The 13,453-nt window shown below is 55.5% G+C and overlaps 2 protein-coding genes across 3 annotated transcripts; one reads left to right on the top strand and one right to left on the bottom strand.

The window, feature by feature from the left end:
• Window positions 1–1,450: 1,450 nt before the first annotated feature.
• Window positions 1,451–7,489, top strand: Angptl6 (angiopoietin like 6). Its single transcript, XM_050125467.1, has 6 exons — window positions 1,451–1,600; window positions 2,357–2,908; window positions 4,971–5,148; window positions 5,810–5,997; window positions 6,076–6,346; window positions 7,299–7,489. The coding sequence occupies exons 2-6, from the start codon at window positions 2,363–2,365 to the stop codon at window positions 7,487–7,489; spliced, it is 1,374 nt and encodes a 457-aa protein (XP_049981424.1). The 5' UTR covers window positions 1,451–1,600; window positions 2,357–2,362.
• Window positions 7,461–12,798, bottom strand: Shfl (shiftless antiviral inhibitor of ribosomal frameshifting). 2 transcript variants are annotated; one of them, XM_050125476.1, is made up of 8 exons: window positions 12,644–12,798; window positions 12,146–12,269; window positions 11,956–12,005; window positions 9,930–9,968; window positions 9,648–9,797; window positions 8,430–8,533; window positions 8,154–8,308; window positions 7,461–7,818 (listed from the first exon to the last, which is right to left on the bottom strand). In XM_050125476.1, exons 1-8 carry the CDS (start codon window positions 12,662–12,664, stop codon window positions 7,601–7,603), a joined length of 861 nt encoding a protein of 286 aa, XP_049981433.1. In that variant the 5' UTR covers window positions 12,665–12,798; the 3' UTR covers window positions 7,461–7,600. The 2 variants fall into 2 exon arrangements, with proteins under 2 accessions (XP_049981433.1, XP_049981432.1); XM_050125475.1 differs by lacking the exons at window positions 11,956–12,005; window positions 12,146–12,269; window positions 12,644–12,798 and having other exon boundaries at window positions 9,930–10,322.
• Between the last annotated feature and the right edge of the window lie 655 nt (window positions 12,799–13,453).

Genomic DNA, 13,453 nt, shown 5'->3' on the forward strand with positions numbered 1-13,453 from the left:
TCTTGTAGACCAGGCTGGCCTCAAACTCACAGAGATCTGCCTGCCTCTGCCTCCCGAGTGCTGGGATTAAAGCCGTGCGCCACCACCGCCTGGTTTATGATTGATGGTTTGAATAAGGCTCATATATTTGAATGTTTGGTACCCAGTTGGTGGAACAGTTTGGGAAGGATTAGGAAGTGTGGCCTTGTTGGAAAAGGTGTGTCACTGGGGCTGGGCTTTGAGGTTTTAAAAGGCTGCTCTAGGTCCAGTGTTTTTCTCTCTACTCCTGCTTGTGAATCAGGTGTGAGCTCTTAGCTACTACTCCAGGATCATGTCTCTCTGACTGGTACCATGCTCCCTGCCATGATGATGGGCTCACCCTCTGAAACTGTAAACAAACCTCTAATTAGATGCTTTCTTATGTAAGTGCCTTGGTCATGGTGTCTCTTCATAGACAATGATCTAAAGCAAAGAGCCCCAGATTGCTTACAAATTCCCTGCTCAGACCAATAACAGCACCGGGAGATCACTGCACATACCGGTAAGAGCACCTTGCCTGACAAGAAAGCCTACATAATGATGAGAACATCTGCAATCAGGAGCCAGGAGAAACCTGACAAGGTCAGCACATGATAAAACGTCTTCTGGCATCTCTGGGCCCGAGACTACAAACACAGATAAAACTTATGTCTTTCCTCTGCCTCCAAAACCCCAAGCCCCTGTCCCTTGGCAATCTCCACTTCTGCAGTAAGGGCAGTGTGCTTCTATGGAGGCTGGGCTCCTCTTTCTTTTGTGTTCACATCAATCCTGACCTAACATCCACCTCCCCTTTTTTTAGATAGGGGCTCACTGACCAGCTTGGAGCCCACAGATACCCAACTGCCTCTGCCTCCCAGGTAAACTGATGAAGCATGCACCACCGACCACATCTTGAGGTTCTGCTTTCTTCTTGCAGTACTGGGTACCAACCCAGGACCTTACAAGCACTCTACCACTGAGCCATACCCCAGTCCCTCACTGGGCATGTCTAGGCAAGGGCTCTACCAATGAACCACACCCAGCCCCTTACTGGGGGATTCTAGGCAGGGGCTCTACCACTGAGCCACATCCTAGCCCCTCACTGGGCAAGTCTAGGCAGGGGCTCTACAGTTGAGTCACACCCCAAACCTGGCTGCTAGGATTAAATGAGGAACAAGCTTTATCCTCTAAGGGTGTCCCCAACACCAGGCAGGTTGCTCACTGATATCCATCGCTCTCATTTTAGTATGTCATAGCTGTTTGAGTCTAGATCCCACAGGTCTGCTGGGGTGTAGGGCCTCCCATGCTCTGTGAGCCTCTGAAAAGAGGAAATTCATGGAGGGCAGTGGCCCCTGTTATCACACTCTGGAGGCCTGGGCAAGGGGATCTGGCTTTTCTGTCTGGGTTCTCACACTACAAATACTAAATATTTACACTCGTTGTGCTCCTGGACTTGGGGGCTGGGTGGTTTCCAAGCCTTCTCTTCTGTCCCTCCAGCCTCCTCTACCCACACAGCTCAGAGGTCCTCCTAGTCCTTCAGGTCTTCTCAGATGTTGTGGGCTTGCTGCAGACCTCACTGAAGTCAGCGTCTGGGTTGTGAGAGGTGAGAGTGGGATAGAAGCGGTGAGGGGTAGCTGTTTGTCTGGACTCCTGGTCTTGATGTGGATTTGGGGTGGGGGTCCCCAGCCTCTTGTTTAGCTCTAGGCTTGCCTGAGAAGGCAGCCACACGTACCAGACAAAGAGAAGACCCTGGCCAGTGCTTAGGAGCTCCTGCATGATGAGGGGCTGTTGTAGCTAGCACACGCACCCAGTTTCTAGCTCAGAAACTCCATCCTTCCCAGTGCTTTAGAGCAAAGCCTTTCACTCCCGGCTTTCCCGGCTTCCTGTTCACTCTCCTTCCCTTCTACGCCACCCTCAAGGCCTCCTTGAGATGTGTTCTTTTCAGAGCATCGAAAACGAGGTCCAACCCCAGTGTCTCTGCACTCTTGCTACCTTCTGAGCAGGTGCAAGTGTGTGTGTGACAGTGTTTGGGAGGTTGCATGGGGACCTTGGTGTGCGCTCTGTAGGGCAGGAATGGGGAGCCATGAATATTAACCTGGTGTGAGGACACCGTGTGGAGCGTGGTATGGCGGCACACACCAGCCATCTAACGAGTTCGGAACCAGCTTTGGCTACATAGTAATATTATATCTCAAATTAGGAATGAGCTGCCCAGCATGAGTGAGGCCTAGGGTTACACACACACACTACCGTGGGAGGTGAGGCTCGGGGATCAGGACTTCATGGTCCTCCTCGGTACATGGGAGCTTTGGGACCAGTCTGGGCTAAAATACAACGGCCTCCTCCCTCTCCGCTGCAGGTGACTATGGGCACTGCCAGGCTGCGCACGCTGCAGCTGCTACTCCTGCTGGGCGCTTGGCGGGCACGTGGCGGTGCCGCGCGATGTCGCGTCACGCTGGTACTGTCCCCGCAGAAAGCGACGGGTGCGGTCTGCGGGAACGCCGACGCCTCCCACGACGGCGAGCTGGCCGCGCTGCGCATGCGCATGAGCCGCCAGGAGGAGCTGCTGCGCGCGCTGCAGAGGCGCGCGGCCGAGGGAGGCGCGCTCGCGGGCGAGGTGCGCGCGCTGCGTGAGCACAGCCAAGGCCTGAACGCGCACCTGGGCCAGCTGCGCGCGCAACTGCAGCCGAAGGCGGAGGCGGAGCCTGACCCGGGGGCGGAGCCTGCTGCCGCGCTCAGTCTGCTTGCGCAGCGCGCGCTGCACGCCGAGGCCGAGGTGCGCCGGACGGCGGCGCTCCTGCAGCAGATGGACGCGCAGCTCCGCGAGCATGCGCAGCTCGTGAGCCAGCATAGCCGCCTCCTGGACCGCCTGCAGCGCGCGTGCGCCGACCCGGACCGGGGCCAGCAGCAGGTACCTCCGGCGCGCGATCACTGGTCCTAAATCTGAACCGGTGCCTGTGGCGCCACCCTCTGCTTTTCCGGGAGAACGGCTGGGGAGAGCCTCCTCCGCCCCGCAGAAAGTTATTCGCAGGCGCCGAGGCTCATGCTCACTGTCACCATACACAAGGAGAGCATATTGGTTTTTTTTTTTTTTTTTTTTTTTTTTTCCGAGGCAGGATTTCTTTGCATAGCCCTCCCTGTGTGTTCTGGAACTTGCTCTGTAGACCAGGCTGGGCTCAAACTCACAGAGATCCACCTGCCTCTGCCTCCCGAGTGCTGGGAATAAAGGCGTGCAACACCACCGCCTAGCTTTTGATACTTTTTTTTTTCTGATCTTGTTTTTAAAGATTTCCATTTTAATGTGTGTGGGTGTTTTGCCTGCACATATGTATGTCTGTACCACGTGTGGGTGTGGAGTGTCCAGACAGGCCAGAAGTGATCTGGAACTGGAGTTACAGACAGCTGTGAGTCACTATGTGGGTGCAGGGAATTGAACTTAGGTCCTCTGGAAGAGTGCTCTTAACGGCTGAGCCAGCGTCCAGCCCCCAAGACAATATATTCCTGTAACTATATGAGGCTTCTGAACTTTGGGCTATTGGGCTATTTCTGTCATCAGGATTCTTTTTTTTTTTTTTTTTGAGATGGACTCTCATCGCTTCTCGGCCTTTTGGCTAAGATCAAGTGAGATGGACATAGCCCAGGCTGGGTTCTAACTTCTTCGTAGCCGAGGATGACCTTGATTCCCACACCCCGCCTCTTAAGTGCTGGAATGACAAACATCAGACCACAGGCCTGGCTTGGACTGTGTTTTCATTCCTGGTGGTTTTGTTGTGTCCATGGCCTCCTGCACGTGAGGCAACTGCTCTACAGTTGAACCAACCACACCCCCAGAGTTGGCCCTCAATTTTGGATTCGTGATGGTTCTGCAGATTTTCCTACATTGTTTAGGGTCCATGTGCTGGAATTCAGCAGATCTGTGCAGTGAAGCTGTGACCGACAGCGGAGTAGGACTCGTCCAGCTTTCTCTGAGTGAAAGAGCACAGAGGAAAGGCAGGCGTGGGACACAGCTGTAACCCCTAGGACAGGAGGCTGGAGGGCTGTCCCTAGGACAGGAGGTGGAGGCTGGAGGGCTGTACCTAGGACAGGAGGTGGAGGCTGGAGGGCTGTCCATAGGACAGGAGGTGGAGGCTGGAGGGTGTCGCAAGTCCCAGGCCAGCCAGTTGGAGTGAGACCCTTTCTGAAATAAAACCCAAAACACAACAAAGCAGGATTGGGAAACAGTTCAGAAGAGTGCTTTGTGCGAGCATGCACACCTGAGCTCCCATCCTCAGAACCACAGAAAGCCTGGGCCTGTGTGTGTGTGTGTGTGTGTGCCCCAGGGCTGTGAGGGCCTGCATGTGTGTATGTGTGTGTGTGCCCCAAGGCTGTGGTGGGCCTGTGTGTGTGCCCCAGGGCTGTGGGGGCCTGCCTGTGTGTGTGTGTGTGCCCCAGGGCTGTGGGGGCCTGCATGTGTGTGCCCGAGGGCTGTGGTGGGCCTGTATGTGTGTGCCCCAGGGCTGTGAGGGCCTGCATATGTGTGTGTGCTCCAGGGCTGTGGTGGGCCTGCATGTGTGTGTGTGTGCCCCAGGGCTGTGGTGGGCCTGCCTGTGTGTGTGCTCCAGGGCTGTGGTGGGCCTCTGTGTGTGTGTGCCCCAGGGCTGTGGGCAGATGAAGGTTTACTGGGGCTTGATGGATGCCAGGCCAACTCAAGTGCAGTGAGAGACCCCATCTCTAGGGAACAGGGGGAATGATGGAGCAGGAGACCAGTGCCCTTCTCTGCCCTCCATAGTTTGCGTACACGCCTCGCCAGCAGAAGTCCAGAGTTAGGCTTTTGGTAGGCAGTGATAAATCTGAGGCACTGCCCTGCCTGATTTTCTGTTTATCTAGGTGGGAGATTTGTTCTTTGACCCTGCCTGCCCCCCCCACTCCCCATGCCAGGGGATGCCTGGCCTCCTCAGCTGAGGGGTTAACTATGTCTGACTGTATGGTCCCAGGTCCTGCCACTGCCTCTAGTGCCTTTGGTTCCTCTGAATCTAGTGGGCAGTGCTGGCAACACCAGCAGGAAGCTGGACGGAACCCCAGAGAACCAAAGAGATCAGAACTTGAGGCAGCAGGAGCTCCTGTCTCCTCCCCCACCTACTGGGCACCTTGCTGTTTCCACCAGGCCAGTGGGTAAGTCGAGGCAGGCCCGCTGGGATGTGCGTGAGATGATGACCCAGGGGTTCCGGTGCCATCTGGGTAGATGGAAATTCTAGAGTAGTGGGGACCAGGGGAGATGAGGGACAGGAAACTAGCCTGTGACAACAGCCAGGAGATGTGGTCACCGGCAGAGCACCAAGGTCTTCCGTAGCCTCCTGGCAGTACGAAAACAAAACAAGACCAGTCCTCTTTTTTTTTTTAATCAATTTATTTTTTTATGTGTATTGGTGTTTTGTCTGCACATATGTCTGTGTCAAGGTGTCAGATCTCGGAGTCACAGACAGTTGTGAGCTGCCACGTGGGTGCTGGGAATTGAACCTGGGTTCTCTGGAAGAGCAGCCAGTGCTCTTAACCACTGAGCCACCTCTCCAGCCCCAACCAGTCCTCCTAATATAGTGAGAAATTCGAAGAAGAGAAAATAGGCATGGGTATGTATTCTATGAGGGCATGCGGGTTAGGACTCTGCTTTGGTGAGGAGTTGGCTCATAGGACCATGACTTTTGAGAGAAGAAACGGTAAGAAATGGCTGTTCCCCAGAGAGAGAAAGAAGATGGCTTTTATCTGGGTAAGAACTGGTGAGTCAGGGCCCTGATCCAGCAAGGGCCTGGGTGGCTCAGGCTGTACCTTGTCACAGGTCCATGGAGGGACTGCGCAGAGGCTCACGGGGCAGGTCACAGGCAGAGCGGAGTGTATGAGCTGCGGCTGGGCCGGCGCCTGGTATCTGTGTGGTGTGAGCAGCAGCGGGAAGGTGGAGGCTGGACCGTTATCCAGCGGCGGCAAGATGGCTCAGTCAATTTCTTCACCAACTGGCAGCACTACAAGGTGGGTGCTTGTGGCGGGGGTGCCCGAGGCTGGCCGAGGATACCCCATCCTGACCTCCTGTTCCTCCCGCCCTTCCAGGCAGGCTTTGGGCGGCCAGATGGGGAATACTGGCTGGGCTTGGAACCCGTGCATCAGGTGACCAGCCGTGGGGACCATGAGCTGCTGGTACTTCTAGAGGACTGGGGGGGCCGTGGGGCACGCGCCCACTATGACAGCTTCTCCCTGGAGCCTGAGAGTGACCACTACCGTCTGCGGCTTGGCCAGTACCACGGCGATGCCGGAGATTCCCTCTCCTGGCACAACGACAAACCTTTCAGCACTGTGGACAGGGACCGAGACTCCTATTCTGGTAGGGAGAACTTTTATTCTGGTGGGAGGGCAGGAAGATGGGATTGCTAATCTGGTTAGGGTGAAAAGCGGTAAAGTCAAATTTTCCCTTCTGAGAGGTGCAGATGGCTCAGCAGTTGAAAGCACAAACTATTCCTCCAGGGTTCAGTTCTCAGCACCCACACTGGGTAGCTCTAGTCCCAGGGGATCCATACTTCGAGCCTCTGTGGGTACCTACACTAAACCTAAGTGTCAGGTTTCCTTCTGGTGAGCTGGGTGTGGTGGCACAGGCCTGGAGTCCCAGCTCTAGCAGATGGAGGCCAGAGGGGCGGGAGTTCAAGGCCAGCCTGGGCTACAGGGTGCCCTAAGGTAAGTTCTTCAGCATAAGGGGCACAGGGAGCCCCGATTCCTTCTCTGCTGACTAAGACCTAGAGACCTTGCACTGTGAGAAGGGCTGAGTGAAAGCTAAGCTTCTTTCAGGGGGGGGGGTGGAGGGAGCAGAGTTGTTCCTCCTTCCCCCTGCCCCGCAATCTAAGCACACTACCACTGAGCTATATCCTAGTCCACATTTGAGATACGATCTCACTGTGGAGCCCAGGCTGGTCTGAAACTCTAGACCCTCTTCCTTCGGCTCCCACATGTTGAGATTACAGGTGTGTGCCAGTCCACCTGGGATAAACCATCTGGAAACAGAAGCCCCCCCCCCCCCAAAGGAATGAATAACAGAATTACTTTGCAAAATATATGGGAAAAGCATGCCTCTTATTTTGGTAAGGAGATAGGGAATTAAGGCTGTTACTCTGAAGAAGAAAGTGAGAAGCCAGAGCCTTTTATTTTGGTGAGGAGATAGAGGATTAGGGCTTCTATTCAATAAGATAGGGAAGGTTGAGGGATGCTTGCAAAAGCTTTGCACAAAGAAGTGCTGGTAGAGACTTTTATTTTGGTGGGAACACAAACTCTGTCTCTGCCCTCAGGTAACTGTGCACTATACCATCGTGGGGGCTGGTGGTACCACGCCTGTGCCCACTCCAACCTTAATGGTGTGTGGTACCATGGAGGTCACTATCGGAGCCGCTACCAGGACGGGGTCTACTGGGCCGAGTTCCGCGGTGGGGCGTACTCTCTGAAGAAGGCTGTTATGCTGACCCGGCTTGTGCGGTTGTGACTGTCCCTTTAGTACCCCCAAGGGTATTTCTATCTCCTTGAGACAGTATCTTATAGCAACACAAGGTGTCCACACACCGTGTCTGTCGTTCCTGTGTGCGTCCGGTCAGGGTCACTCTCGGGGCCCAACATCCTCCTCGTCCTCCTCCTCCTCCTTCAGGTCTTCCAGGATGAGATGGTCCAGGTCGTCCAGGAGGCCACCTTGGCTCAGGCACGTGGCCACCGTGGAGCCGCTGCTGATGTGGGGGTTGCTGGGGTGCAGCACTCTGGGGAGGTGGTTCTGCTTACGGCTTTTGGGGTGGGCACAGGAAGTCCCAGGCACATGGGGCTCTAGGGGAAGGAGAGTTGCTGAGATTCTGGAGGCGGGAGGGGTCTGTGGCTCTGCAGGGACCCACTGGAGCCGTACGACACAGGGATCAGAGGTCATAAAATTTACAGGTGTTCAAACTCTTTAGGGAGGTGGGAATGTGGCCACAAAGACAGACTCACAGGTCGTGGGGACCATGGGAGTCATAGGCTGGGCACTATGGAGCTGTTGGGAACTCCACGGGAGGAGTCGGGGAGCAGTCAGCTCTAGGGAGCCATAGGGGACCCAGGGAAGGAGGGAGCAGCCAGGGGTCTGTGCACAGGGGACGCAGAATGTAGGCCGAGCACCAGGACCTCACCTCTCCGATTGTAGCAATCTGCGGCTGAGCAGGAGTGGGTGTGTGTGCTGCGCCGATCCAGGTCGCGGTCCCAGCGTGGGGGCAGGATCCGAGTGGGATACACAGGGAAGCCGCACCCGTAGCAGGGTGATGGGGACCCCATCTGTGCCCAGCCCCTGGGGGCCAGCAGGGCCGTGAGGGGCTGAGGGGGCAGCTGGGCCCTCCCCCAGGGGACAGGAGGAAGGGACGAGGCTGGGACTGGGCCGAGGGTGGGCTGGGGTGGGACAGGGCCCTCACCGGAAGTTGTGTCGACACTTTGGGCAGTGGAACTCGGCCAGGCCCCACATCTTATCGGCTGGCACTGGGTCATAACGTTTCCGACACTTGCGACACCTTGACACCTGAGAAGGCAGGGAAGGGCCAATGTGCAGGGCTGAGACAGGGTCTCACATGGCCCAGGCTAGCTTTGAACTCCTGACCCTCCTGTCTCCATCGCTCAAGAGCTGGGATGCCAGGCTGCATCCCTGTGTCTGGTACGTGGGCTTCAGTAGTGCGCTGCTAGCGCTCAGACTACCGGAGCCGCAGCTCAGCCCTCATCAGAAGCATACTAATAATCAAGATATTAGGAAGCCAAGCTGGGCGTGGTGGTGGTGCACACCTTTAATCCTAGCACTTGGGCAGAGGCAGGTGGGTCTTGAGAGTTCCAGGCCAGCCAGGACTACTTGGAGAGACCCTGTCTACAGAAAAAAAGAAAAGAGGTTAGGAAACCAGATTTGGGGTTGATTTCTGCCCCAGCTGTCAAAGTCAAACGTTTGACTTCTCAAGTCTGTGACTCAAATGAATGAGTTCAGCGGGATATTGAAGTTGGGCTTGTCTAGCATGCGTGACGCCCCTGGTTCTGCCCCCAGCCCCGCGTGAACCAGGTGTGGAGGCAGGAAGATGAGGAATTCAAGGTCATCCTTAGCTACACACTGAGTCTGAGACCAGCCTGGGCTACATGAGACCCTCTCAACGAGCAGAAAAGGGGGCTGGGGAGATGCTTCAACGGTCAGGAGCATTTGTTATTTCTGCAGAGGACCCGGGTTCAGTTCCCAGCATCCATGTGTCACTGTGGTGCATGGACACATATGTGAACAAAATACTAGTACGCATAAAATAAACCTAAAATACTAAAAATGAAGGCAAAAGGTGGAGATTTGGCTCAGTAGGTGGAGCTTTACCCATGAGTTCAAACCCACAGCACCCACGTAAGAGGCAGCATGGCTAACTGCATGCACACAACCCTAGTGCTGGGGAAGCTGAGACAGGAGGCTTCCTGGGCCGTGCAGCAAACCCCTTAACGGACTGGTGAGCCACAGGGCTCAGTGAGAGACCCTGTCTCAAAAAATAGGGTGGAGCAACTGAGAAAGACACCACCACCAAACTCTGGTCGCGACAGGTACACACACACACACACACACACACACACATTTCTGGACAGATCAGGAGGGAATCAAGATACGTCTGGGGCAGTACCTCCTTCCTCTGTGGCACCCGGCGCCACCACACGTGGTCACAGGAGGAGCAGGCAAACTGTCGGTCCACGGCAGGGATGAGGTCGTCTTGGGCTCTTTGGAACATTCGAAGATTGGCTTCTGTCAGGGGCAACAGAGAGGTGGCCACTGCCTGCAACAAGGATGAGTGGGGACAAACAGGGTCACCTCTGCCTCTGGAGCCCACTGTGAACACTCACTGCTGCACCACGGGTAGCTAGCATCTCCCTGTTCACACCCTGCCTCAGCCTAGCCACTGACGCACCTGGATATCTCGGTCTTGCTTCATGTCCTCGGGTGGGTCCTGAGGGGAGACACGGAAGGGGAGTGCAGAAACTGGAAAGGCTCTCAGGGTGCTATCCCCGTGTTTAATGAGGGAGGAGCCTGCATGGGGCTCCTGGACCGGAGACAGGATCCTGGCTCTATATAGATGCAGCCAACATGAAACATTATTGCCTGTGTTGAGAGCTTTTCTGTGCCACCGGAGCTGGGTCTGGTGGCACAATCCAGTCATTCAAGTTCTTGGGAAGGTAAGGAAGGAGAACCACAGGTAATTGAAGGCTGGGGCATGGCTCAGTATTGCCTACAATGCATGAAGGCCCAAGAGGAAGCCTAGACAAAAGCACAAACAATGTCCCAAATATCCTTAAGAAGTAAATAGTTGGGGCTGGAGAGATGGCTCAGTGGTTAAGAGCACACTGGCTGCTCTTCCAGAGGTCCTGAGTTCAATTCTCAGCAACCACACGGTGGATTAAAACCATTATTTTAAAAAATATTTTTATTTATTATGTATACAGTGTTCTGTCTTCATATATACCTACTCGCCAGAGAGGGCACCAGATCTCATTACAGATGGTTGTGAGCCACCATGTGGTTGCTGGGAATTGAACTCAGGACCTCAGGAAGAGCAGTCAGTGCCCTTAACCTCTGAGCCATTTCTCCAGCCCGATTAAAACCATTTTAATGAGATCTGGTGCTCTCTTCTGGCCTGCAGGCACACATGCAGACAGAATACTGTATATATAATAAATAAATCTTTAAAAAAAAAGTGAATACTTTTGCTGGTCTCATTTCTGAGATGGCCCAGAATCTGAAATCAGTCAGTGATCATGGCCCATGCAACTCAGAGCCCTGTATAACTCCTCCATCTGCAGAGGCCACACGTGACACCCGACCTCTGATGCCACGTGGCTTTAAAGATTCAAGTTTTTAAATGTGTATGTGTGTCTCCCTGTGTACATAGACACATGTGCAGTGCCCATGGAGGTCAGAAGAGGGTGTCAGATCCCCCGGACCTGAAGAAGTTGTGAGCCGTCCATGTGGGTGCTGGGAATGGAACTAGAGTCCCCTGTGAGAGAGAGCAAGTACTCTTGACAGCTGAGCCACCTCTCAGCTCCTTGGCCACAAGGCTTTAGAAGGTTCTGGGTTTGGGGGCTTGCAGCCATGTGGCTGCAGGTCTGAATGGCTGCTCTTTTGCTCCCAGATGGGTCCTCACAGAGGGGCCTCTCAGGGCCCAAACTTCATTACACATGGATAGAGTTTGAATCCCTGAAGCCAAATGCTGGTCCCCAGACCCTGGTGAAAGTCATAACACTGAGCTGTCCTGTGTAATAGAATTGCCTCCAGGAACCCTGAAAGACAGAGAGGTAGAAGGATGAACCAAAACCTGGAGGTCCGCCCATCGGGCGCTCTCCGTGAAGGTGACTTCCTTCTAGTATTAATATGTCATATTGTTTATAGACCGAAGCTTAAAGAATGTGATCTGTCAGATACTTTTAGGTGCCTAGCATGGTGGTGCAGGTCTTTGATTACCAGCTTGGGAGGCAGAGGCAGATGGATTTCGGTGAGTGAAATGCCAGTCTAGCCTATAAAGTGAGTTTCAGGACAGTCCTGAGCTTCATCGTGAGACCCTGTCTCAAAACAAAACAAAACTCTAGTATGTCTTTCGAGCAAGTTCATACACAGAATACCAGCCAGGGAAGCGACTGCATGGATTCAGTTGTCCGTACACCCCTTCTCCATCGGGGCCTCTTTCCTCCCCAGCCCGGCCCAGCCTTTCTTCTAGAGCAAGGCAGAGTTCCCTTGAGCCTTCCTCAGCAGCCAGGACCTCCTTATCCGACTATCCAGTCTCCTCCATTTGAGATAACCCGCACAGCAGGAGCACCCACTGCTTGGGAAAAGGAAGGAGCCTACATAGCGAGGTGGGCTCTCACAGCTGTGGTTTTGTTCCTTCTGCTGGAGAGAAGAGGGATTCTCCCCTTCCTGTGAGGGAGAGAGGGAGGACAGGTTACCTGAGCGTCCAAATCGTTGCTCAGCTCTTGTCCGTCTTTCTGCTTGACACCTAGTGGGAAAATATGGGAGGGTCTCTTGAAGGGTGTGTAGGAGTTCCAGGCGGTGGAGAGCCTCCCGTCTAGGGGGCCAGGGTCGCTACAGCGATTCTTAAACCACACCCACTCAGTATTCTCCCGTGGGTTGACTCACCGTACACGATAGAGCGCCCTACTCCGGTGTGGTCGCTGCCAAACTTCCTCATAAGAGCCCCTGCCTTCTTGGGGGACACTTTTCCATGAAACTTCTCCCGGAGGCGCCTGACGCTCTTCTCCAACTGGGGCGGATGGGGGTGAACTCTGGTGTGGGGGGCGACGGGGGAGCAGCACCCGTCCCTTCATTCTCCTCAACTTGACCCAGGCTTCTGGCCTCCGCATCCCCATCCCCCCTCCCTTTAATCCATTTCCTGGAAAAATCCAAAGTTCTCCAGGCATTGGGGGAAGGGGGATGGTGGGGACTGCAGCGCGTCCCAGACTCCCGGGTGCGAATCTGGGGTCCGGCTGGATGCAGGCCAGGTTACCCCTTTTCCTTCTGACCTCTGACCCTGCAGCCCCGCTGTGCCCGGGATGGAGGAGGGAGGCGGCCCGGGGGGTCGGGGTGTCCCCGGAGCCCTCCCCGCGCGGCCTGTCGCCGGTGGCGCAGCTGTCCTACCTCCACGCCGTCCTGAGCCATGGTGGCCGCTGCACACCTGGCCGCGCCCGGGTCCGGGCCCCACAGGGCTGGGTGGCGCCGGCGCGGCTCCGCCTCCCTCGGTCCCCTCTTTCGGTTTCGTTTCTGCGCGAAGCTGGGGACCCCGCGGGGACCCCGCCCCGGCCGTCCGGCTGTGCGTCTGCTCGCGCGCCCCGCGGTGCTCCCGGCGGTGCTCCCAGGCCTCGGCGCGCGCCTCCCCGCGTCCTGCGCAGCAGCGCGGCCGGGCCGGGGATGCAGCGCGCGGCCTCTGCAGTCGGTCACATGTCCCCACGCTGCGCGGGGTCCGCGTCTTCACGTCCCCCGTGGGGGCGGGGCCGCGGACGCGGGTCTTGGTGCTCCCACGATGCTCCTCCCACTCGGAACCCAAAGCTTCTTAGGACCCCGGCAGCGCTTATGCTCTCCTCAGAAGCTCTGACCTCTGCAGCGTCTCTCTCCCTAGGTTCCCCCCAAGCCTCAGTTTCCTTCTCTGTACAATGGGCATGCAAGCCCGGCATGGTGACACACACCTGTCACCCTAGCATTTGAAAGGTGGGGGAGAAAGATTAGGAGTTCAAAACTGTCCTGGCCCACGTGGACCCTGTTTCAAAAAAGAAAAATATTCTAGGACAAAACAAACTTTTTTTTTTCAAGCTTTATGGACTTCTGGAGCAGAGAATGGGCCCCAGATTTGAGAAGCCTGGGTTTTTCCCAGGTTCAAACCCCTTCCTTCCGGCAACCCTCTTCTGTGCCTTTTTTAGTACAGGGGTTGGATCTCAACTCCCCCCCCCCAAG

The sequence above is a fragment of the Alexandromys fortis genome, unplaced genomic scaffold, assembly GCF_014885135.2.
Source record: "Alexandromys fortis isolate MF-2015 unplaced genomic scaffold, M_Fortis_MF-2015_v1.1 scaffold_242, whole genome shotgun sequence".
Taxonomy (NCBI): domain Eukaryota; kingdom Metazoa; phylum Chordata; class Mammalia; order Rodentia; family Cricetidae; genus Alexandromys; species Alexandromys fortis.